Genomic DNA, 24,524 nt, shown 5'->3' with positions numbered 1-24,524 from the left:
TGCAAGTTTACAGTTGGACTACTCTTATTTTGAATCAGCTTCCGTAACTTTTCACACTTCCATTTATCGCAATATATTATTTTTTATTCAGCATCAAATAGTCCCAGTTGAAGTGCAGTACAGGATAAATGCAAGACAATGCTCCCTTCTTTTTCATTTAAGGGGTGAAGGCATTGCCGGCAAGACCTGCATTTATTGCCGATCCCTAGTTGCCCTTGAGAAGGTGGCGGTGAGCTGCCTTCTTGAACTGCTGCCGTCCCTAAGGTGTAGGTACAGCCACTGTGCTGTTAGGGAGGGAATTTCAGGATTTGACCCAGCGACAGTGAAGGAATGGGGATATATTTCAAAGTCAGGGTGGTGAGTGACTTGTAGGGGAACCTCCAGGTGATGGTGTTTCCAGGTATCTGCTGCTCTTGTCCTACTAGATGAGAGTGGACGTGGGTTTGAAAGGTGCTGTCTAAGGAACCTTGGCGAGTTCCTACAAGGCAAGTTACAGATGGTACACACGGCTGTCACTGTTCATCAGTGATGGTTGGATTGAATGTTTGTGGAAGGGAGAGCAATCAATTGGGTTGCCTTGTCCTGGATGGTGTTGGGCTTCTTGAATGTTGCTTGATGACAGCTCAATAATATATCCATCCCCAATCCCTATTGCAACAGCACATCCACCAAGAGTGAATCAGATGCTTCACTATCAAATTATGAACAAATTTCTAATGTGAAACCACAGCCACAAAGAAGCAGATGAAAATTTCACACAGAGTTATAGAAAGTAACAGAAATTTCTTCCATCCTGCTATTCTGGGATAAATTTAAAGCGTAAAAGATGTTCAGCGTCCAAACGCATGGCACACCCATTTTTATAATTTGTCTGAGTAGCTAATTACAGTTTTTAAAAGTACCACTAAAAGACCATTGAACATACTGGTATCCATCCTGCTTGGCGGAATTTTGCGTGACACACTAACAAGCCGAAAGCACCATTCACAGAATCATAGAATCCCTACAGTGCAGAAGGAGGCCATTCGGCCCATCGAGTCTGCGCCGACCCTTCGAAAGAGCACCCTACCTGGGCCCAATCCCCGCTCTAGCCCTATATCCCCACTTAACCTTTGGACACTAATGAGCAATTTAGCATGGCCAATCCACCTAACTTGCACATCGTTTGGACTGTGGGAGGAAACTGGAGCACCCAGAGGAAACCCACGCAGATATGGGGAGAACGTGCAAACCCCACACAGTCACCTGAGGTCGGAATCGAACCTGGGTCCCTGGTGCTGTGAGGCAGCAGTGCGTACCACTGTGCCACTGGCAGAGAGACAGAAAAAAAAAGTTGAAGACAAGAGCAGGATTCATTATATAGATGATGGGTGGGAAAATCTGAGACATCCCTTCTCTTCCACGTCACCCTTCCTACTCTTTAGCTGCCCACACATTTACCTTTTCCTCACTATCCCTTCCGACAAGACAGCTTCCTCTTCACCAGCTCTCACTTCACCCTTCTCCTTACTGCAGCTTTCATTTACTCATTGCATGCATGCTATTCAGCACAGACCCTGCAACCAAAACCACTAGAAAAGAAAACATCCTATTTGTGGATCCTTGCTGGGCACAAATTGGCTGCCACGTTTGCCTAAATTATAACAGGAACTACAGTTTAAAGTAATCAATTGGTTGCAAAGCAAGATAACTGGATAAGTTCAGTTGCAACTATGAAGCAGGAAACATTATCAATGCTGGTGAAAGATAGTATGGTTGCTTTTAAGCAGATTTACTTAACCCGATATTTTTTGCAAGTGGACAGCTCAAATGTCTGAGCTGAGGACCTGTGGGATTTTTTTCATTCTTGACAATCCCCCAAACAATGACATGTAAAATATGAAAAGAAGTTAAAATCACTTCGAACAATGTCATATCATGGATTGACGATCGATATAACCATTAGATCTTGGACCACAACAATCCAGTTTTTCAGCACTCCTCGCTTAAAAAGACCACATGAGGACAATTACAAAAACCAAAGCAGAGTGTACTCTTGCTCATCACTGACCCAAGGTCTGAGATCGGAAATCAATAACATATTCAAGAAATGGTGACCACAAATCCATCTCCTATTATCCGGACATAAATGCATCAGTACTTAAAACAGAAAGGTATTTCAGCCATTTTGTTTTGGGAATGGTGGGGCTGGGGGAGAAGGCATAGTTAGACTATAGTTTGCTCTGTTTGACATCATGGCAGTGAAACAACAACGGTACAGTTTCAAAGGGGAGTGGGAGCATTTGGCATGATCTAAAGTCTCTGCAATGTATATATCAACAAAGACATAATTTACCCAGTAAGAAGTCTTACAACACCACATTAAAGTCCAACAGGGTTGTTTTGAATCACTATCTTTCGGAGCACTGCTCCTTCCTCAGGTAAGGTTTCACCTGAGGAAGGAGCAGTGCTCCGAAAGCTAGTGATTCGAATCAAACCTGTTGGACTTTAACCTGGTGTTGTAAGACTTCTCACTGTGCTCACCCCAATCCAACGCCGGCATCGCCACATCATAATTTACCCAAACAGCATTGCTGCGGAGGAATTTTTGGGGGGTGGGGTTCATAGAAAGGTTAGACACTTTGTGGAGTCAGCAAGTTCACTGGATACGTTTAAAAATACTAATTCCTTGCAAAGATTGAGCAGAAAACCGTGCTTTATCGATATGCGATAAAGCCACTTTGGCATTGTTTTCAAACAGTGACACGAATAAATATTTGGAAAACTTGTAAGGCACTAAAAGCACTTTGCTGAATTACGTGCGGCTTTGCATGCAGACAGCTCAAGTGATCATCGTTTCCACGAATAAGTCTGCGCAGTTTTGAACTAACACCCACGATGAACACGAATGATCAGAGCAGATTTCACCACTCTCCACAAGGCATTAACATACAAACTAACACAAAGGAGCATTTATTTCAGGTGTTTGTATGTCAGAGGAACATAAAGGGCATCTTTATGTGCTTCCCACAAATCCCTCCTCTCTCAACAGGAACATTTACAGTGGGAGGACAGATTCTAAATTAAGAATAATGAACAGAGCCTTAAAGTCAGTGGTGAAGGTGGGGGGGTGGGGGGGGGAGAAAGAGACCCCTGCCAATAAATCATCAAAACACAACTTCGGAAATAACAAACACAACATTCAAACTTCATATTAGCAATAGGGGGGGGGGGGGGGGAGAGAGACAAGTAAATAAAACGAAATTTTCTCACAACTTCTAAACCTTTAGAAAATCGCAATGAATCAATATTATGAAACTTGACATACAAAAATGAAAAATCAATTAAGACTGGTCAGTACCATGAAACTTGGCATTCGGAAAGCAGTTATTTTTAAAAACAAGGTGGTTCAACTTTTTAACCAATTCACACGAACTTTTAAACTTGTGAAGGGAATTCGAGTGGCTACTGTTTACTTCATCAAATATATATTTTTTGAAAGACTTAATGAAGGAATATACATTGTTGCTCACCGTTGGGAATGGGCGGTTGGTCTGAAGTAGTTGCTGAGGCGTTTAGCAGGAGGAGAGTTATTAGGAGGAGTGTGTGGAGGGGGAGAGTGAGGTGCCCCAGGCGTTGCACAGCCATCTCCATCAGCTCGAGCGACTGACTGAGACACACACACACACAGAATGACCCACCCGGCGCGCGCTCTCGCGAGACCACGCGGGCACGCGCCTCCAAACTTTTACCCAGAGAGTGAACAAAGTTTGGAAAAAGTTTCGTATGTGACCGGGAAAGTTCGCGCAGCCAGCAGTCTATTTAATCTCCAGGCTGCACCCGCCTCTTGTTTTTCCCTGTATATAGATAGATATGTGTGGGTGTCTATTTTTCCCTCCCTCTGTGTGAATAAGTAAGGCAAGCCCTGAAGGGAGGTGAGGAAGGAGGAACTTTCCCTGATAGTCCCACCTACTTACTCACTTGTTAAGCCAGCCTTCAAACTCAACTCACCCCAAATCTCTCCAATTCTGAAAGGAAAATGTTTGCTTCTGTCTAAATTAAACACCCATGTGGGTAGCAGACTTTTAGGGGACAGGGTTTTAAAACGAAGCAACTTCCTAAAAAGTAAATCGTCATAGATTGCCGAGTCGCTCCTGTCTATGCACTTTCTCTATTTTTGTAAATTCACTGTTCCGATGAAAATTCCACAGCCCCATGAAAATGGTACAGCACAAAAGGGGAGGAGGCATTCGGCCCATCTTATCTATGCCGACCCAAAGACCATTTTCCTGCATATGGCCCACAGCCCTGCATTTTACAGAACTTAAGATACTTTTTAAGTTTATTGTCTCTGCCTCCACCTCCAACTCGGGCAGCAAATTCCAAACACCCACGAACTACCCTCTGTGGTTCTCCTCATGTCCACTCTAATCCTTCTGCCACTTGGCTTGAATCTATGACCCCGGTTTTTTAATCTTTTTTCCAATTAAGGGGAAATTTAGCGTGGCCAACCCATCCACCCTGCACATCTTTGGGTTGTGGGGGTGAGAGACCCACGCAGATGCGGGGGAATGTGCAAACTCCACACGGACAGTGACCCGGGGCCGGGATCGAACCCGGGACCTCGGCGCCGTGAGGCAGCAGTGCTGACCACTGTGCCACCGTGCTGCTTTGACCCTTGCGTTTTGAATTCCCTGTCAAGGGAAACAGATTCCTCTTGTCTACTCTGTCTCTACCTGTCATAGTTTTGTATACGTCAAGCATGTCACCCCAAACTATTCTCGTTTTACTGACCTGCAGCTCTTTCAGTTCGTATTGTTTTTATTGTGAAGTCTTTTGACTCCATGGATCTCAGGGGGCAGTACAACTGTAACAGCCTCCCCGAACAGGCGCCGGAATGTGGCGACTAGGGGCTTTTCACAGTAACATCATTTGAAGCCTACTTGTGACAATAAGCAATTTCATTTCATTCAACTGTCCTCGCAATTGAAGAATATGTGTCTGATAATATCGTGGCATTGCAAAATGATCAGTACTTTATTTGTACCGTGATACTGTTGCCACTAAAGATGGGGAGAGGACTTTTGACTTAATTTTCACTTCTGAATAATTTTCCCTGAACATTCCACCCCTTCATAACAGGGAGAGTGTGAGCCTGAACTGAGAATATGCCTGTTTTTCAGATAATGAGAGACCTCTCACTGTTTTCAGCAGTTTCCTGCCTTTATTTTTCAACTGGTTCTCTCCTGCGTTATTTTTAAGTGCATATTTGGTATTAATGCAACATCAGCTTGGTCGATGGCCCAATGCTAAAACCTATCGGACAAATGCACATTGCACAAGTGATGGTGACGCACACAACTTGCACCATATAATAGGACATTTGCAAAGTCAAAAATAAATCCTGGCAACCCATTGCGCTGCCATTTATAAATCTTTTTCTTTACTCAAGAAAGGCGGTAGCTGTCGTGTCTGCAGGTTTTGGTCAATAAATATTGCCCGGAGGATCAGTGGCCAGTCACCAGTGTTCTGCATTCACATTGACTTACATTCCTAAGTTTCAAAGCATCACAACACAAACCTGCAAAAACTGGTGGAATAATTTTTTTGTCATGACGATGGAAAAAAGCCAGGAATTATGTCCGGACAGATTGAACTTTTAAATAAGATGCGTGTTTTTAAAAATGCACATACAAGCCAAGGATGGCTGGGGATGTAAATTCTGAGAATATAGATTCAGTCACTACCTAAATTGCTCCGGTGTGGGTGCTGCTGAGAGACAATGGAATACCACATCCTGTCTCAGACATACATTTCAAAGGAAGAAACCAAGCAAACGTGAACTGCAATCAGACAAATGTTTGGATGCTAATACCTCGTTCTATAATATCAGGCCCCGTGTGATTACATCTCATTTAAACAATGTGCTGGAGAATTCTGCGATTGATCAGTTATGGTATGGTTTGTGGGCTGAGAGTTTGAGTGCTTTACTGAATGAAAATGAAACACAAAGTAACAAACAGTGGTGGGGAGGAGAGGGCAAGAAAGAGAGAAGAAACTGGTGACAACAAGGCATCTTGGACTTCGGAAATCTCAAATGTGTATTTTTCCAACAATATAATTTATTCATAAAATACATTATAAAGCACTGCAATAGAATTTAATTCTTTCTCTGTACAGCATGTTGCATTCCGAAGTGCCTCAGGGTAAACAATTATTTTTCCAAAAATATACTTCATTCATATGTTCATATGTTCATTCATTAATATTTGCAAATGTACATTACAAAACATTTCATATTCAATACTAAAGAAAGAGCAATAAAACTTAACCTTTCATCATACAATATGTTGTACTCTGAGGTATCTGAAGACAGTTGCAATATTCTTGAGTTTTACAATATACATTCAATGTCAGGCATAGAGTTGAGGGGTTTTACACAGTTTCCAGTCCTTCAGTCTACTATGGCTGAAAGGCCTCTTAAAGGTAACCTTTCCTCATTGCACTTCTGCGACGTCAACCCCAAGTTTTAGTGTGTCGGTCAGGACGTAGTCCTAGACATAGAACATAGAACATACAGTGCAGAAGGAGGCCATTTGGCCCATCGAGTCTGCACGGACTCACCTAAGCCCCCACTTCCACCCTATCCCCATAACCCAATATCCCCTCCTAACCTCCTTGGTAACAATGGGCAATTTATCATGGCCAATTCATCTAACCTGCACGCCTTTGGACTGTGAGAGGAAACCGGAGCACCCGGAGGAAACCCATGCAGACACGGGAGAACGTGCAGACTCCGCACAGACAGTGACCCAGTGGGGAATCGAACCTGGGACCCTGACGCTGTGAAGCCACAGTGCTAGCCACTTGTGCTACTGTGCTGCCCTTGGAATGTGCCAGTCTGCAAGGCTCTGTCAAGGACAACTCTTTTCACTGGAAGACCAGCAAGTTATGGGGAGACCAAAGAGCATTTTACATTGTATTAGATGTCTATCTCAATATCTGTCCCTGGGAGGTGCCCATAGTGTGCAGAGTACGACATCACCGAGCTGCTGGGGATGAACCTCGACAAAAACCACTGGATCTCTCTCTCCAGGGGAAAAATTCTCTGGTTCCCGCAGCCATGTATTTCTTGGCGGTGTGCTATTCACTGGTAGCAAGAGTCTCTCTTCCCGCCGCTTGTCAATGGGACTTTCCATTGAAGCCACCACACGCGGGGGCGCGTGCGATCGGGAAACAAGAATCCCAACGGCCATGGAATTCCAGCCCAGATTTCTTTTCAAAGTCCCAAAGAAGAAATTAGCATGTAAAATTAAAGCACACGGGATTGGGGGTCGAGTATTGAGATGAATAGAAAACTGGTTGGCTGAAAGAAACAAAGAGTGGGAATACACGGGTCTTTTTTCGAACGGCAGGCAGTGACTAGTGCGGGGATTGGTGCTGGGATTTAGATGAGGGAACTAAACGTAATATTTCCAAATTTGCAGACAACACAAAGCTGGGTGGGAGGGTGAGCTGTGAGGAGGATGCAGAGATGCTTCAGTGTGATTTGGACAAGCTGAGTGAGTGGGCAAATGCATGGCAGATGCAGTATAATGTGGATAAAAGTGAGGTTATCCACTTTGTTAGCAAAAACAGGAAGGCAGATTATTATCTGTATGGATATAAATTGCGAGCGGATTCGAGAACGGGAGCAGGGAAGTCTTGATGCAATTATACAGGGTCTTTGTGAGGCCACACCTGGAATATTGTGTGCAGTTTTGCTCTCCTTATCTGAATCCTCCTGTGGTGTAACCTCACCTGTGTGGCATCCCTTCATTGCTCCATTTCCTGATATCATGAGAAATGTCATTCTTGTAGGAAATAGCAAGGGCAACTATATTTTAGTACCTCTTCATGGGATATGGCCATCATTGGCAAGGCCAGCATTTGTTAGCCATCCTTAATTGCCTTTTAGAAGATGTTGGTGAGCTGCCTTCTTGAATTGCTGAGTCCAACTGGCGTGGCCACACTCATAGTGCTGTTAGGAAAGGAGTACCAGAATTTTGAGCCTGCGACAGTGAAAGAACGACAATGCAGTTCCAAGCCAGGATGGTTTATGGTTTGGAGGGAAACTTGCAGGTGGTTGTGTTTCCATGAAGTGGTGCAGGTCGTGAGTTTGGCGGACGTGGTCAAAGAAGCCTTCGTGAGTTCCTGTTGTGCAACTTGGAGGTGGTGCACACTGCTGCCACTGCGTGTCAGAAGGTTATTGATGTTTAAATTGTAAGGTGCGCTGCCAATCAAAAGAGTCGCTTTGTCCTGGATGGTGTTGGGTTTCTTGAATGCTATTGGAGCTCAACTCATCCAGGCAAGTGGAGACTATTCCATTACACTCTTGATTTGTGCTTTGTAGGTGTCGGACAGGCTTTGGGGAGTCAGGAAGTGAGTTACCCACCACAGGAGTCCTAACTTCTGGCTTGCTTTTGTAGCCACAGTATTTATATGGCTATTCCAGTTCAGTTTCTGGTCAATGGTAACCCCAGGATATGGATAGTGGGGATTCAGTGTTGGTAATGCTTTTGAATGTCATGGGGCGATAGTTTAATTCTCTCTTATTGGAGATGGACATTGCCTGGCACTTGTGTGGTGCAATGTTACTTACCACTTGTCAGCCCAAGCCTGGATATTGTCCAGGTCTTGCTGCATTTGCATGTGGGTTGTATCAGTGTCTGAGGAATCACAAATGGTGCTGAATATTGTGCAATCATCAGCAAACATCCCCACTTCTGACCTTAGGTTGGAAGGAAGGTCATTGATAAAGTAACTGAAGATGTTTGGGCCTAGGACATGACCCTGAGGAACACCTGCAGTGGTATCCTGGGACTGAGATGACTCAACCTTCCTTTGTGCCAGGTTTGACTCAAACCAGTGGAGAGATTTCCCCCTGATTCACGTTGATTCCAATTTTGCTAGGGCTCCGTGGTGCTATATTCCCAAACTGAAGGAACCCAAACTGAGCATCAGTGAGCAGGGTTACTGCTAAGTAGGTGCTGTTTGATAGCACTGTTGATGACCCCTTCCATCACTTTGCTGATGATGGAGAGTAGACTGATAGGGCGGTAATTGGCCGGGTTGGATTTGTCCTGCTTTTCGTACACAGGACACACCTGGGCAATTTTCCACATTGCTGGGTAGATGCCAGTGTTGCAGCTGTACTGTAACAACTTGGCTAGGAGTGCGGCAAGCTCTGGAGCACAAGTCTTCAGTACTATTGCGAGAATATTATCAGGACCCATAGCCTTTGCGTTATCCAGTGCCTTCAGCTGTTTATAGAACATAGAACAATACAGCGCAGTACAGGCCCTTCGGCCCACGATGTTGCACCGAAACAAAAAGCCATCTAACCTACACTATACCATTATCATCCATATGTTTATCCAATAAACTTTTAAATGCCCTCAATGTTGGCGAGTTCACTACTGTAGCAGTAGGGTATTCCACGGCCTCACTACTCTTTGCGTAAAGAACCGACCTCTGACCTCTGTCCTATATCTATTACCCCTCAGTTTAAAGTTATGTCCCCTCGTGCCAGCCATTTCCATCCGCGGGAGAAGGCTCTCACTGTCCACCCTATCCAACCCCCTGATCATTTTGTATGCCTCTATTAAGTCTCCTCTTAACCTTCTTCTCTCCAACGAAAACAACCTCAAGTCCATCAGCCTTTCCTCATAAGATTTTCCCTCCATACCAGGCAACATCCTGGTAAATCTCCTCTGCACCCGCTCCAAAGCTTTCTTGATATCACGTGGAGTGAATCGAATTGGCTGAAGACTGATATCCACTTGGCACTTTTGGCTGAAGATTATTGCAAATTCCACAGCTTTGTCTTTTTGCACAGATATTCTGGGCTCCTCCATCATTGAGGATGGGGATATTTGTGGAGCCTCCTCCTCCAGTGAGTTGTTTAATTGTCCACCATCATTCATGGCTGGATATGGCAGGACTGCAGAGCTTAGACCTGATCCATTGCACAGATAACTTACGCATGTCTATTTTTACTTGCATATGTGTGGACTCCAGATATTGGTATCAGTTTCAGAGAAACAGAATGATGAAGACAGTTTCATTGTCATTACTCCTGCAAAATCGCATCCGATACAGGTATGGTTCTATTAAGAGATAACAAGGTTAGTTTTATTGTTATTTGGCACATATATTGATATCCTTTCTTTGCATGTTGTCATTGAAAAAAATAGTTGGGAAAATTTCAATTTCTCTGTGAAAATATTCAATAGAAACATAAAATCTGTTGAGGGTTTGTTCTGACTGCAATTGGCCTATATGAACCAGAATAGCGGTTACATCTCAGATTTCAGGTCGTTACAAATTGTAGGTTTCACTCTTAAATGATAGTTGAATGCCTCAAAATTAAAATCACTATAATTTGGAGACTAAAAAAGCCTCCCAAAAGAAAATCCACTTTAATTATTATGATACCATGATTTGACGTTTTCAACTCTGTTTTTCTCCAAAGGTATCAGCCTTGTACGTGGGTGTGTCTGGACTGATAGGGTCCAGACTGACATATTCATCTTTCTTTGAATAATATTCTTCCATCGGATGTGAGCATGGTTGGAAAAGTCATCATTTGTTGCCCATCTCTAAGTGCCTCAACTGAGTATCTTGCTAGGCCACAGGGGCATTTGAACATACGAACAAGGAGCAGGAGTAGGCCATTCAGCCCCTCAAGCCCGATCTGCCATTTAATAAGATCATGGCTGATCTGATAGGAACACCAAATCTGCATTCTGCCCACTAACTATAACCTTTCAGCCTCTGCTTTCCAAGAATCTCTCTATCTCTGCCTTAAAAATATTCAAAAACTGCTTCTACTACCAGGAAGAGATTCCAAAGATTCACCACCCTCTGAGAGAAAATAATTTATCTCATCGCCGTTTTAAATGGGCGATCCTTATTTTTAATCATTCACCCCTAGTTCTAGATTCCCCCCAAAAAGGAAACACCCTCTCCGCATCTACCCAGTCAAAGCTCCTCAGGATCTTGTCAGTCATAGATGTTTACAGCATGGAAACAGGCCCTTCGGCCCAGCTTGTCCATACCGCCCGGTTTCTATCCCTCTATACCCACCCTGCCCATGTAACTGTCTGACTGTTTTTGAAAGGAAAAAATTGCACCCGCCTCTACTACTGCCTCTGGCAGCTCGTTCCAGGTGCTCACCACCCCCTGTGTGAAGAAATTTCCCATCTGGTCTCTTTTATATCTCTCCCCTCTCACCTTAAACCTATGTCCTCTAGTTCTAGATTCCTCTACCTTTGGGAAAAGATGTTGACTATTTACCTTATCTATGCCCCTCATTATTTTATAGACCTCTATAAGATCACCCCTAAGCCTCCTATGCTCCAGGGAAAAAAGTCCCAGCCTATCCAGCCTCTCCTTATAACTCAATCAAGTCACCTCTTACTCTTTTAAACTCCAACAGATACAAGCCTATCCTTTCCAACCTTTCCACATAAGACAACCCACCTATTCCAGGTATTAGTCTGGAAAAGCGTCTCTGAATTTCTTCCAATGCATTAACATTCTTGCTTAAATAAGGAGACCAATACTATACACAATACTCCAGATGTGGTCTCGCTAGTATCCTGTACAACTGAAGCATAACCTCCCTAGTTAAAAGTCAAACACATTGATGTGTGAGATGGGTTTCTGTGATCACTATTACTGAGATTAGCTTCCAATTCCAAATTTATGAATTAATAGAATTTATTAATTAACGGCATTCAAATTCCACCTATGCCATGTTGGGACTTGAGCCTGCATCCCCAATATATTAGCCTGGGCCTCTGGATTACCAATCCAGTGACACTACAACTCCACCACCGTCCTCCACTCTTGGAAGGAATAAAGACAATCTGCCTTTTTGTGCTTCTTGTATTTTTTTATATAAAATGGCAAAAGCTTAATAAAAATATATTTTTAAGATAGACACCACCCTGCCTGGCAATCTGTACCCAGTCAGTGTCAAAGAACAGGGCCCTGTGTATTAATAGATGTAGCTCCTTGTACATACAAATGCGCCACACTGCTTGCCCTGCTGACCATCTTAAATTCGTTGTCGGTGTAATTTTAGCACACTGAGTATTATTTAGCAAATGTTGTCCAATTGCAGAATCACTCCTAATGTTTGATACTGTGTCATTTGCAGCCAGCAAGAACATGTACACACGTTGCACCCGTTTCAGCTGAGCAAAATAAGTGACTGCCATTCGCTGGTTCAATTCTTGATCAATCAGAGCCAAGCTGTCTGGTTTAAATTGAAAACACCGCTTGGCAGTTAACTGTCAGTCACCAACAAATGGTGTATTCTCCATGATAATTTCTCCACCAATCAAAGTCCAAGTGCCAACCAATCAGCACTCTCTTCTCATACAGTATAAATTTGTTGTTTCCCTTGGGTTTAAATCACTCTGATTGTCCTGATGAGTGCAAGATGAAAATCTTTGACAAATAATGTCTCTTTTTTCAGCAACAATCAGTACCTCAACATGTGTCAATTAACTTACAAATTTAAACCGACTGTTCCAAAGGCTGAAAGTTGATTCCTCTGCATATATCTAGGTGCAAAAAGTTATTCCTTTTCATTTAAACTTGGACTACAAATGTCCCCAAACATAAAAGTGTGCGGTTGTTGTGTTTCTTTTCATGTTTGACTCGTTTTGTTGCTCGTTGTGACCCTATAGGGCAGCACGGTAGCATTGTGGATAGCACAATTGCTTCACAGCTCCAGGGTCCCAGGTTCGATTCCGGCTTGGGTCACTGTCTGTGCGGAGTCTGCACATCCTCCCCGTGTGTGCGTGGGTTTCCTCCGGGTGCTCTGGTTTCCTCCCACAGTCCAAAGATGTGCAGGTTAGGTGGATTGGCCATGATAAATTGCTCTTCATGTCCAAAATTGCCCTGAGTGTTGGGTGGGTTAAAGGGTTATGGGGATAGGGTGGAGGTTTGACCTTGGGTAGGGTGCTCTTTCCAAGAGCCGGTGCAGACTCGATGGGCTGAATGGCCTCCTTCTGCACTGTAAATTCATAAGAACATAAGAACTAGGAACAGGAGTAGGCCATCTGGCCCCGCGAGCCTGCTCCGCCATTCAATGAGATCATGGCTGATCTTTGTGGACTCAGCTCCACTCTCTGGCCCGTACACCATATCCCCGAATCCCTTTATTCTTTAGAAAGGTATCTATCTTTTTCTTAAAAACGTTTAAAGAAGGAGCCTCAACTGCTTCACTGGGAAAGGAATTCCAGAGATTCACAACCCTTTGGGTGAAGAGGTTCCTCCTAAACTCAGTCCTAAATCTACTTCCCCTTATTTTGAGGCTAGTTCTGCTTTCCCTGACCAGTGGAAACAACCTGCCTGCATCTATCCTATCTATTCCCTTCATAATTTTATATGTTTCAATAAGATCCCCCCCGCATCCTTCTAAACTCCAATGAGTACAGTCCCAGTCTACTCAACCTCTCGTCATAATCTAATCCCCTCAACTCTGGGATCAACCTAGTGAATCTCCTCTGCACTCCCTCCAGTGCCAATATGTCCTTTCTCAGGTAAGGAGACCAAAACTGAACACAATACTCCAGATGCGGCCTCACCAACACCCTATACAATTGCAGCATAACCTCCCTAGTCTTGAACTCCATCCCTCTAGCAATGAAAGACAAAACTCGATTAGCCTTCTTAATCACCTGTTGCACCTGCACACCAATGTTTTGCGACTCGTGCACCAGCACACCCAGGTCCCTCTGCACAGAAGCATGTTTTAACATCTTACCGTTTAAATAATAATCCATTCTGCTGTTATTCCTCCCAAAATGGATAGCCTCACACTTGGCAACATTGAATTCCATCTGCCAGACCCTAGCCCATTCACCTAACCTATCCAAATCCTTCTGCAGACTTCCGGTATCCTCTGCACTTTTTGCTTTACCACTCATCTTAGTGTCGTCTGCAAACTTTGCCACATTGCACTTGGTCCCCAACTCCAAATCATCTATGTAAATTGTGAACAACTGCGGGCCCAACACTGATCCTTGAGTGACCCCACTAGTTACAGGTTGCCAACCAGAGAAACACCCATTTATCCCCACTCTCTGCTTTCTGTTAGTTAACCAATCCTCTACCCATGCTACCACTTTACCCTCAATGCCATGCATCTTTAGTTTATGCAGCAACCTTTTGTGTGGCACCTTGTCAAAGCTTTCTAGAAATCCAGATATACCACATCCATTGGCTCCCCGTTATCTACTGCACTGGTAACGTCCTCAAAAAATTCTACCAAATTAGTCAGACACGACCTACCCTTTGTGAACCCATGCTGTGCCTGCCCAATGGGACAATTTCCCTCCAGGTGCCCCGCTATTTCCTCCTTAATGATAGATTCCAGCACTATCCCTACAACCGAAGTTAAGCTTACCGGCCTATAATTACCCGCTTTCTGCCAACCTCCTTTTTTAAACAGTGGTGTCACGTTTGCTACTTTCCAATCCTCTGGGACCATCCCAGAGTCTAGTGAGTTTTGATAAATTATCACTAGTGCATTTACAATTTCCCTAGCCATCTCTTTTAACACTCTGGGATGCATCCCATCAGGGTCAGGAGACTTGTCTACCTTTCACCCCATTAGCTTGCCCAATACTGCCTCCTTAGTGATTACAATCATCTCAAGGTCCTCACCTATCATATCTTTATTTCCATCAGTCACTGGCATGTTATTTGTGTCTTCCACTGTGAAGACTGACCCAAAAAACCTGTTCAGCTCCTCAGCCATTTCCCCGTCTCCTATTATTAAATCTCCCTTCTCATCTTCCAAAGGACCAATATTTACCTTAGCCACTCTTTTTTATCTTATATATTTGTAGAAGCTTTTACTATCTGCTTTTATGTTCTGAGCAAGTTTACTTTCATAGTCTACCTTACTCTTCTTTATAGCTTTTTTAGTAGCTTTCTGTTGACCCTAAAGACTTCCCAGTCCTCTAGTCTCCCACTAATTTTTGCCACTTTGTATGTTTTTTCCTTCAATTTGATACTCTCCCTCACCTCCTTAGATATCCATGGTCGATTTTTCCCCTTTCTACCGTCTTTCTTTTTTGTCGGTATGAACCTTTCCTGAACACTGTGAAAGATCGCTCGGAAGGTTCTCCACGGTTCCTCAACTGCTTCACCATGAAGTCTTTGCTGCCAGTCTACCTTAGCTAGTTCGTCTCTCATCCCATTGTAATCGCCTTTGTTTAAACACAAAACACTAGTGTTTGATTTTACCTTGTCATCCTCCAACTGTATTTTAAATTCCACCATATTGTGGTCGCTCCTTCCAAGAGGATCCCGAACTATGAGATCATTAATCAATCCTGCCTCATTACACAGGACCAGATCTAGGACCGCTTGTTCCCTTGTAGGTTCCATTACATACTGTTCCAGGAAATTATCCCGGACACATTCTATAAACTCTTCCTCAAGGCTGCCTTTACCAACCTGGTTAAGCCAATCGACATGCAGATTAAAATCTCCCATGATAACCGCTGTACCATTTCTACATGCATCCGTTATTTCTTTGCTTATTGCCTGCCCTACCATCCTGTTACTATTTGGTGGCCTATAGACTTCTCCTATCAGTGACCTTTTCACCTTACTATTTCTGATTTCCACCCAAATTGATTCAACCTTGTCCTCCATAGCACCAATATCATCCCTTACTATTACCTGGATGCCATCCTTAAACAACAAAGCTACACAACTGCCCTTACCGTCCATTCTATCCTTTCATATAGTCTGATACCCGTGGATATTTAACTCCCAGTCATGATCATCTTTTAACCTTGTTTCAGTAATGGCCACTAAATCATAGTCATTCACGATGATTTGCGCCATCAACTCATTCACCTTATTCCGTATACTACGAGCATTCAGGTAAAGTACACTTATGCTGTTTTTTATGTCTTTGTTATGAATCCTAACACCTTGATCAGTAACTTTTCGCAAATTATTTTTCCTCTTACCCTTTCTCCTAATTTTCCTTGTCTTTGAACCCATATCTCTGCATAATAACCTGTCACGTAACCTGCTGCCTTGCTCTCCATTAACCATTATACTGTCCATAGCTTTACCCTTCCCTTCCCCCCAACGTGCTAGTTTAAAGTCCTTGCGACCAACCTATTTATCCTATTCGCTAGAACACTGGTCCCAGAATGGTTCAGGTGAAGACCGTCCCAACGGTACAGGTCCCTCCTGCCCCAGTACTGATGCCAATGCCCCATGAAATGAAATCCCTCTTTCCCGCACCACTCCTTTAGCCACGTGTTAACTTCCCTAATTTTCTCAACCCTATGCCAATTGGCACGTGGTTCGGGTAGTAATCCAGAGATTATAACCTTGCAGGACCTGTTGTTTAATTTAGTCCCTAGTGTTTGATAATCCCCAAACAGGTCCTCTTTCCTAGTCTTACCTATGTTGTTAGTCCCAACGTGGACCACAACAACTGGATCCTCCCCCTCCCTCTCCAAAATCCTTTCAAGCCGATCAGAGATGTCCCTCACCCTGGCACCGGGCAGGCATCATACCATGCGGGACTCACGATCTGGCTTACAAAGGATGCCATCAATCCCCCTAATTATAGAATCTCCTACAACTACCACTTGTCTTTTTGCTCCCCCCTCTTGAATGGCTTCTTGTACCACGGTGCAGTGGTCAGTCAACGCATCCTCCCTACAGCCCTCTTCCTCATCCACACAGGGAGCAAGTACCTTACACCTGTTGGACAAGGTCAAGGGCTGAGGCTCCTCCACTCCTAAACTCAGGATCCCCCTACCTGCCTCCCTTGCAGTCACACCACTCTGTCCCTGACCACTGACCGAATTAACAGTACTTATTCTACCGGGTGTGACTGCCTCCTGAAACAAAGCGTCCAGGTAATTTTCCCCCTTCCTGATGTGCCACAGTGTGTGCAGCTCGGTCTCCAGCTCATCAATTCTGAGCCGAAGTTCCTCGAGCAGCCACCACTTGCTGCAGATGTGGTCACTGACGGTCTCAATGGGATCCACCAGTTCCATCATCATACAGCAACAGCACATCACCTGTCCAGCCATATTCAACTAGTTAATTAATTTAAATAATTTTAAAAAAAGAACCTCAAGGATAAACCCGAACACCAACAAAAACACAGCCCTCTCTCGCCACTCACCCGAACTCAGTCACTCACCTAAACTCAGATGCACTCTGTTCCAATCAGCACTCAGTCACTCACCTAAACTCAGATGCACTCTGTCCAATCAGCACTCAGTCACTCACCTAAACTCAGATGCACTCTGTTCCAATCAGCACTCTGTGTCTAAAGGCACTCCTGCCACACCTTTTGTACTCTGCCTGATTTCCAATGAGCCAATAGGCCCGTTCCAGGAAGTGAAGTCTCTTTTAAATATGCACTCACCTCTCCCAGCAACCCTGCAGCCTGTGGCCTGCTCCAGGAACTGAAGTCTCTTTTATTTTTTTTAAAAATAATATTTTATTGAAAATTTTTGGTCAACCAACACAGTACATTGTGCATCCTTTACACAACATTGTAACAATACAGATAATAATGACCTTTTTTAAATTTAAACAAAAACAACAACAAATAAATAAATATTAAATAACAAAAAATAAAAACTAGCCCTAATTGGCAACTGCCTTGTCTCAGGCCATTGAAGTCTCTTTTAAATATGCACTCACCTCTCCCAGCAACCCTGCAGCCTGTGGCCTGCTCCAGGAACTGAAGTCTCTTTTAAATATACACTCACCTCTCCCAGCAACCCAGCAGCCTGTGGCCTGCTCCAGGAACTGAAGTCTCTTTTAAATATACACTCACCTCTCCCAGCAACCCAGCAGCCTGTGGCCTGCTCCAGGAACTGAAGTCTCTTTTAAATATGTACTCACCTCTCCCAGCAACCCTGCAGCCTATGAATTCTATGAATTCTATATCACGTTTTTCACATGTTTCATAAATCAACAAAAACAACTTGGATTTGCACAGCACCTTTAATAAAATAAAACATCCCAAGGCACATCAGAAGAATGTTATCAAACAGAATTTGACACTGAACCACATAAGGAAATGTCAGGATAGATTAAATAGAATTTAAGGAGGGCTGCCAAGGATAAAAGAGAGGCAAAGAGCTGGAGAGAAGTACGGAGAGAGCTCCAGAGCTTAGGGCCGAGTCAGTTAAAGGCAAAGCTACCAATGGCGGGCACTCAAGTGGATAGAATTGGTGCAGGCAAGAGATCGCAGATGGTTCTAGGAGTGCAAGAGACTTCCGAGATCAGGTGGGGTGTCTTCTTCTTCCTCTTCGGTGATCACTCACTAACGAGTATGAGAACAAATGTTGCCACAGTCCCAGAGAACCTAACGCTGCTCTCCCTTTGAGAGAGAGAGCTGACTGGTGGTGATTTAACCTGAGGGACACGGTTAAGACGGTGAGACCTTCATGAATTATCTCAGCTGGTATGGGGAATTGAATCCGCGCTGTTGGCGTCGCTCCACATCATGAATCAGCCGTCCAGCCAACTGAGCTAACCAATGAGAAGGGTGTATACTGAGTCCAGTAGCAAAGTCCCTGGTAGCACAGTGGGTAGCACTGTTGCTTCAGGGTTCCAGGTTCGATACCCAGCTTGGGTCACTGTCTGTGCGAAGTCTGCACCTTCTCCCCGTGTCAGCATGGGTTTCCTCCGGGTGCTCCGGTTTCTCCCACAAGTCCCCGAAAGACGTGCTATTAGATCATTTGGACATTCTGAATTCTCCCTCTGTCTACCCGAGCAGGCGGCGGAATGTAGCGTCTAGGTGCTTTTCACAGTAACTTCATTGCAGTGTCAATGTAAGCCTACGTGATAATAAAAATATTTTTTTAAAGTGGTGATGGAGTGCAATCAGAAAATGTCAATATGGCTTGATAGGATGCAGCTGATGAGAGAAATTGGAAAGGTAATAATAATAATAGCTTATTGTCACAAGTAGGTTTCAACGAAGTTACTGTGAAAAGCCCCTAGTCACCACATTCAGGCGCCTGTTCGGGGAGGCTGGTACAGGAATTGAACCTGCGCTGCTTGCATTGTTCTGTATTACAAGCCAGTGATTTAGCCCACTGTGCTCCAGGAGTTGGGAGGGATAGATGACAGTAAGTCCTGAGGCCGAACCTGTGAGAGATTTGTTTTCGGGACAGGGAAATGAGCTGGAAGTGAGTGAGGAGGTATGACTCGGGAAAGACATGCCGAGTTTCAGTAAGATTAGGTGATGGAATTCATTTTAGCACAGTACCTGGTCATGCGGAGGCTGGAGGGTGCAGCTTAGCTGGATGCTAAACTGGGATAGTTCACCTTGTCGCCGAATGTCATTGTTTCTTTTGACTTTTTTGCTTTTAACCAACACAATAAGATCAATTATATTCTGACATTCAGATAGAGCTGAAATGTGCCTTTTCGCAGCTCTGAGGTTTTCCAAAGATTATCGTCCGGAAGGTGAGTTGTCAGTCTGGAACTTGCATTTCTAGTCATAATGTGATATCTGGCAGATTGCTGTTCAGACAACATGCAAGAATCTTGACATTTCTGTAGCTACTGAGTAAAGGGAATTGAAAACATTTTAAAAAATACAAACAGAAAATTGTAGATTGACTCAGCCCATCAGGCAGCATCTTTGGATAGAAAGGAAGAGTTTCTGCTTCAGCCAGTGAACTTCCATTATCAGTTTTTAAAAAAAAGATTGTTGTGGAAAATGAAAACCTTGAGGAATTGTTGTATGTTGTATAGCTGTATGTACTTATTTGTTGCCGAAAGAGCATGCAATGTAGATACATTGGACAATTACCACCTTTGTGAAAAATGAAATGAAAATTGCTTATTATCACAAGTAGGCTTCAAATGAAGTTACTGTGAAAAGCCCCTAGTCGCCACATTCCAGCACCTGTTCGGGGAGGCTGGTATAGGAATTGAACCATGCTGCTGGCCTGCCTTGGTCTGCTTTAAAAGCCAGCTCTTTAGCCCTGTGCTAAATCAGCTCCCTTGTGGGAGTTGTCTGACCTTTTCCCCTTCAAATTCAATGTTCATCAGCTGTATTTTTAGCTTGGCCCTTTCACTGTGGACGTCTAGATGGAGAGAAAACTGGCTCACGGCAATAAGGACCTGGGTTCGATCCCGGCTCTGGGTCACTGCTCTGTGTGGAGTTTGCACATTCGCCCCGTGTCTGCGTGGGTCTCACCCCCACAACCCAAAGATTGCAGGGTAGGTGGATTGGCCATGCTAAATTGCCCATTAATTGGAATTTTAATAAAAAAGGGATAGTGAGGAAATAAAGATAGCCTGCCGAAGTTTCAAAAGCGACAATTGTTATTCACAAATTTCATAGAGAACTTTGAAGGGGTAACAGACGTAAATAAGGAAAATGCAATGGACATAATCTACACAAAAAGTCATTGTCAGATACCACAGGGGAGATTGGTGAAGTAGATTAAAGGGGAAGCTGGTTTAGCACAGTGGGCTAAACAGCTGACTTGTAATGCAGAACAATGCCAGCAGGACGGGATCAATTCCTGTATCAGCCTCCCCGAACAGGCGCCGGAATGTGGCGACTAGGGGCTTTTCACAGGAACGGCATTGAAGCCTACTTGTGACAATAATCGATTATTATTATAGCCAATTGGATTAAATATTAATTAGAAGGAAGAAAGGAGAGAATAAGAGTTAAGGGCGGTTTCTCAAAACGTCCCGGAAGTGGGGAGTGGTTCTCGGGTAACCTCTGTTCACTGACTAGAACACTGATCTGGATCTAGGCCCAGCAGGAATAAATGTCAAAACCTGAAATTTCCAGCAAAATGGGAGGTATGATTAACTTATTTTAGAAGAGCAACAGAAACTTCAAAGATAAATCAACATTGCAAATGGGATTCAATGTTAGTAAGTGCGGGAGGGTGGAGTTTGTGCAAAGAAATCATTGCAAGAGTAATTATACTCTAAATGGAAGTGGATTTATGGAGTAAGGTGAAAGAGCCCATTCAAGTATATATCCAATTCCCTTTTGTGAGTTACCAATAAATTTGCTTCCACCAGCCTTTCAGTGAGTTCCAGACAGGAACAACCCGCTGCACAAAAACATTTATCCTCATGTTTTTTTGTCAAAATATCAAGTAATCTTTATTGGGATGCTTTTTATTAAGTTCCTTTCAGCTCACAAAGGGTTGAATTTGCAGCCTGCAGCTTCAGGGGGTTAGAAAGCGTTTCTCCTTATTGCCTATCTTATTTGCCCTCCTGCCAGTGGAGACCCATTTACCCTATCTAAGCAACCGTATAATTTTGGAGGCCTCCATTAAATCTCCTCTTAAGCTTCTCTGCTCCACAGACAATCCCAGCTTCTTATCTTGGTATGTGCTTTCAAAGATTAGAGAGCTCCGTAATGTGGCCGGCTGGCTTCCTTCCCAGTGCACAGCCTGTCTGGTCTGCGACAAACAGTAGGGGCTGGGCCCACTCAACTAATGGTTTAATTTGAAGATCAAATAACACATCTGTGGTCCGTCCTGCCTACTGCATTCCTGTCAGTGAAAACCTTGGCTGACCTCTACCGCTGGAAACGTTACTGTAATAAATCAGCAAGAACAAACAAACAAAGAAAAATACAGCACAGGAACAGGCCCTTTGGCCCACCATGCCCGTGCCGACCATGCTGCCCGACTAAACTACAATCGTCTACACTTCCTGGGTCCATATCCCTCTATTCCCATCCTATTCATGTATTTGTCAAGATGCCCCTTAAATGTCACTATCGTCCCTGCTTCTACCACCTCCTCCGGCAGCGGGTTCCAGGCACCCACTACCCTCTGTGTAAAAAACTTGCCTTGTACATCTCCTCTAAATTTTGCCTCTCGCACCTTAAACCTATGCCCCCTAGTAATTGACCCCTCTACCCAGGGGAAAAGCCTCTGACTATCCACTCTGTCTATTCCCCTCATAATCTTGTAGACCTCTATCAGGTCGCCCCTCAACCTTCGTCGTTCCAGTGAGAACAAACCGAGTTTATTCAACGCCTCCTCATAGCTAATGCCCACCATACCAGGCAACATTCTGGTAAATCTCTTCTGCACCCTCTCTAAAGCCTCCACATCCTTCTGGTAGTGTGGCGACCAAAATTGAACACTATACTCCAAGTGTGGCCTAACTAAGGTTCTATATACCTGCAACATGACTTGCCAATTCTTATACTCAATGCCCCGGCCAATGAAGGCAAGCATGCTGTATGCCTTCTTGACTACCATCTCCACCTGTGTTGCCCCTTTCAGTGACCTGTGGACCTGTACACCTAGATCTCTCTGACTTTCAATATTCTTGAGGGTTCTACCATTCACTGTATATTCCCTACCTGCATTAGACCCTCCAAAATGCATTACCTCACATTTGTCCGGATTAAACTCCATCTCTCCACCCAAGTCTCCAAACAATCTAAATCCTGCTGTATCCTCTGACAGTCCTCATCGCTATCTGTAATTCCACCAACCTTTGTGTCGTCTGCAAACTTACTAATCAGACCAGTTACATTTTCCTCCAAATCATTTATATATACTACAAAGAGCAAAGGTCCCAGCACTGATCCCTGCGGAACACCACTAGTCACAGCCCTCCAATTAGAAAAGCATCCTTCCATTGCTACTCTCTTCCTTCTATGACCTAGCCAGTTCTGTATCCACCTTGCCAGCTCACCCCTGATCTCGTGTGACTTCACCTTTTGTACTAGTCTACCATGAGGGACCTTGTCAAAGGCCTTACTGAAGTCCATATAGACAACATCCACTGCCCTACCTGCATCAATCATCTTTGTGACCTCCTCGAAAATCTCTATCAAGTTAGTGAGACACGACCTCCCCTTGACAAAACCGTGCTGCCTCTCACTAATACGTCCATTTGCTTCTAAATGGGAGTAGATCCTGTCTCGAAGAATTCTCTCCAGTAATTTCCCTACCAGTGACGTAAGGCTCACTAGTCTGTAGTTCCCTGGATTATCCTTGCTACCCTTCGTAAACAGAGGAACAACATTGGCTATTCTCCAGTCCTCCGGGAGACAGTGAGGATCCAAAAATTTCTGTCAAGGCCTCAGCAATTTCCTCTCTAGCCTCCTTCAGTATTCTGGGGTAGATCCCATTTGGCCCTGGGGACTTATCTACCTTAATATTTTTCAAGACGCCCGACACCTCGGGCAGAATTCTCCGCAATCGGCGTGATGTCCGCCGACCGGCGCCAAAAACGGTGCGAATCAGTCCGGCATCGCACCGCCCCAAAGGTGCGGAATCCTCCGCATCTTGAGGGGCCGAGCCCTCATCTTGTGGGGCTAGGCCCGCGCCGGACTGATTTCCGCCCCGCCAGCTGGCGGGAAAGGCCTTTGGTGCCCCGCCAGCTGGCGTGGAAATGACTTTGCCGGGCGGCGCACGCGCGGGAGCGTCAGCGGCCGCTCAAGGCATCCCCGCGCATGCGCAGTGGAGGGGGTCTCTTCCGCCTCCGCCATGGTGGAGACCATGGCGAAGGCGGAAGGAAAAGAGTGCCCCCACGGCACAGGCCCGCCCGCGGATCGGTGGGCCCCGATCGCGGGCCTGGCCACCGTGGGGGCACCCCCCGGGGCCAGATCGCCCCGCGCCCCCCCCCAGGATCCCGGAGCCCGCCCGCACAGCCTTCTCCTGCCGGTAAGAGAGGTGGTTTAATCCACACTGGCGGGACAGGCATTCCAGCAGCAGGACTTCGGCCCGTCCGGGCCGGAGAATCGCCGGGGGTGGGGGGGGGGGCCCGCCAACCGGCGCGGCGCGATTCCCGCCCCCGCCGAATATCCAGTGCCGGAGAACTTGGCAACTAGCGGAGGCGGGATTCACGCCAGCCCCCAGCGATTGTTCGACCTGGCGGGGGGGTCGGAGAATCCCGCCCCTCGTCATTTTGGTTCTCAATGTGACCCAGGCTATCTACACACCCTCCTCCAGACTCAACATCTACCAATTCCTTCTCTTTGGTGAATACTGATGCAAAGTATTCATTTAGTACCTCGCCCATTTCTTCTGGCTCCACACATAGATTCCCTTGCCTATCCTTCAGTGGGCCAACCCTTTCTGTGGCTACCCTCTTGCTTTTTATGTACATGTAAAAAGCCTTGGGATTTTCCTTAACCCTATGGATTTTCCTTAACCCAGCAAGTTACGGTTTCACAACCTACAGTCGAACTGAAGTGCATAATTTAAACTGATCCACACGTGGAGATACATAGCCCTCATTGACACAAAATGGTAGACCAAGGCTTCAGGTGGACGCTGCTCATCCCATGGTGCTGTTCAAGGAAGACATTTTCTCCGTGCCCTGAATAGCGTTCCTTTTGTAGACAATATCAGTAAAAAACAGATTCATTGATTGCCCATCGCTGTATGTGGGATCTTGCTGTGCACGAACGCGCTTATAATGGTTTTGTGCATAGCAAGCCAAAGCACATTGAAACAATTCATAGCACATGG

At 44.8% G+C, this 24,524-nt stretch overlaps 1 protein-coding gene across 3 annotated transcripts in view; it reads right to left on the bottom strand.

Moving 5' to 3' along the window:
- Positions 1–24,524, bottom strand: part of plod2 (procollagen-lysine, 2-oxoglutarate 5-dioxygenase 2) — a 278,992-nt gene that overhangs the window by 197,121 nt on the left and 57,347 nt on the right. The window contains exon 1 of one of the 3 annotated variants that reach the window (XM_072473885.1): positions 3,513–3,693. The exons of 1 other annotated variant lie outside the window; for it this stretch is intronic. In XM_072473885.1, coding sequence (XP_072329986.1) covers positions 3,513–3,633 — 121 coding nt within the window. In that variant the 5' untranslated portion in view covers positions 3,634–3,693. Of the gene's footprint in view, positions 1–3,512; positions 3,694–24,524 lie in introns of those variants that run through there. One more of the 3 variants, XM_072473886.1, reaches the window with a different exon arrangement.

Source organism: Scyliorhinus torazame, chromosome 14 (genome assembly GCF_047496885.1).
Source record: "Scyliorhinus torazame isolate Kashiwa2021f chromosome 14, sScyTor2.1, whole genome shotgun sequence".
Taxonomy (NCBI): Eukaryota; Metazoa; Chordata; class Chondrichthyes; order Carcharhiniformes; family Scyliorhinidae; genus Scyliorhinus; species Scyliorhinus torazame.
Note: the sequence above shows the minus strand (reverse complement) of the source record. Positions and strands in the feature narration are given on the sequence as shown.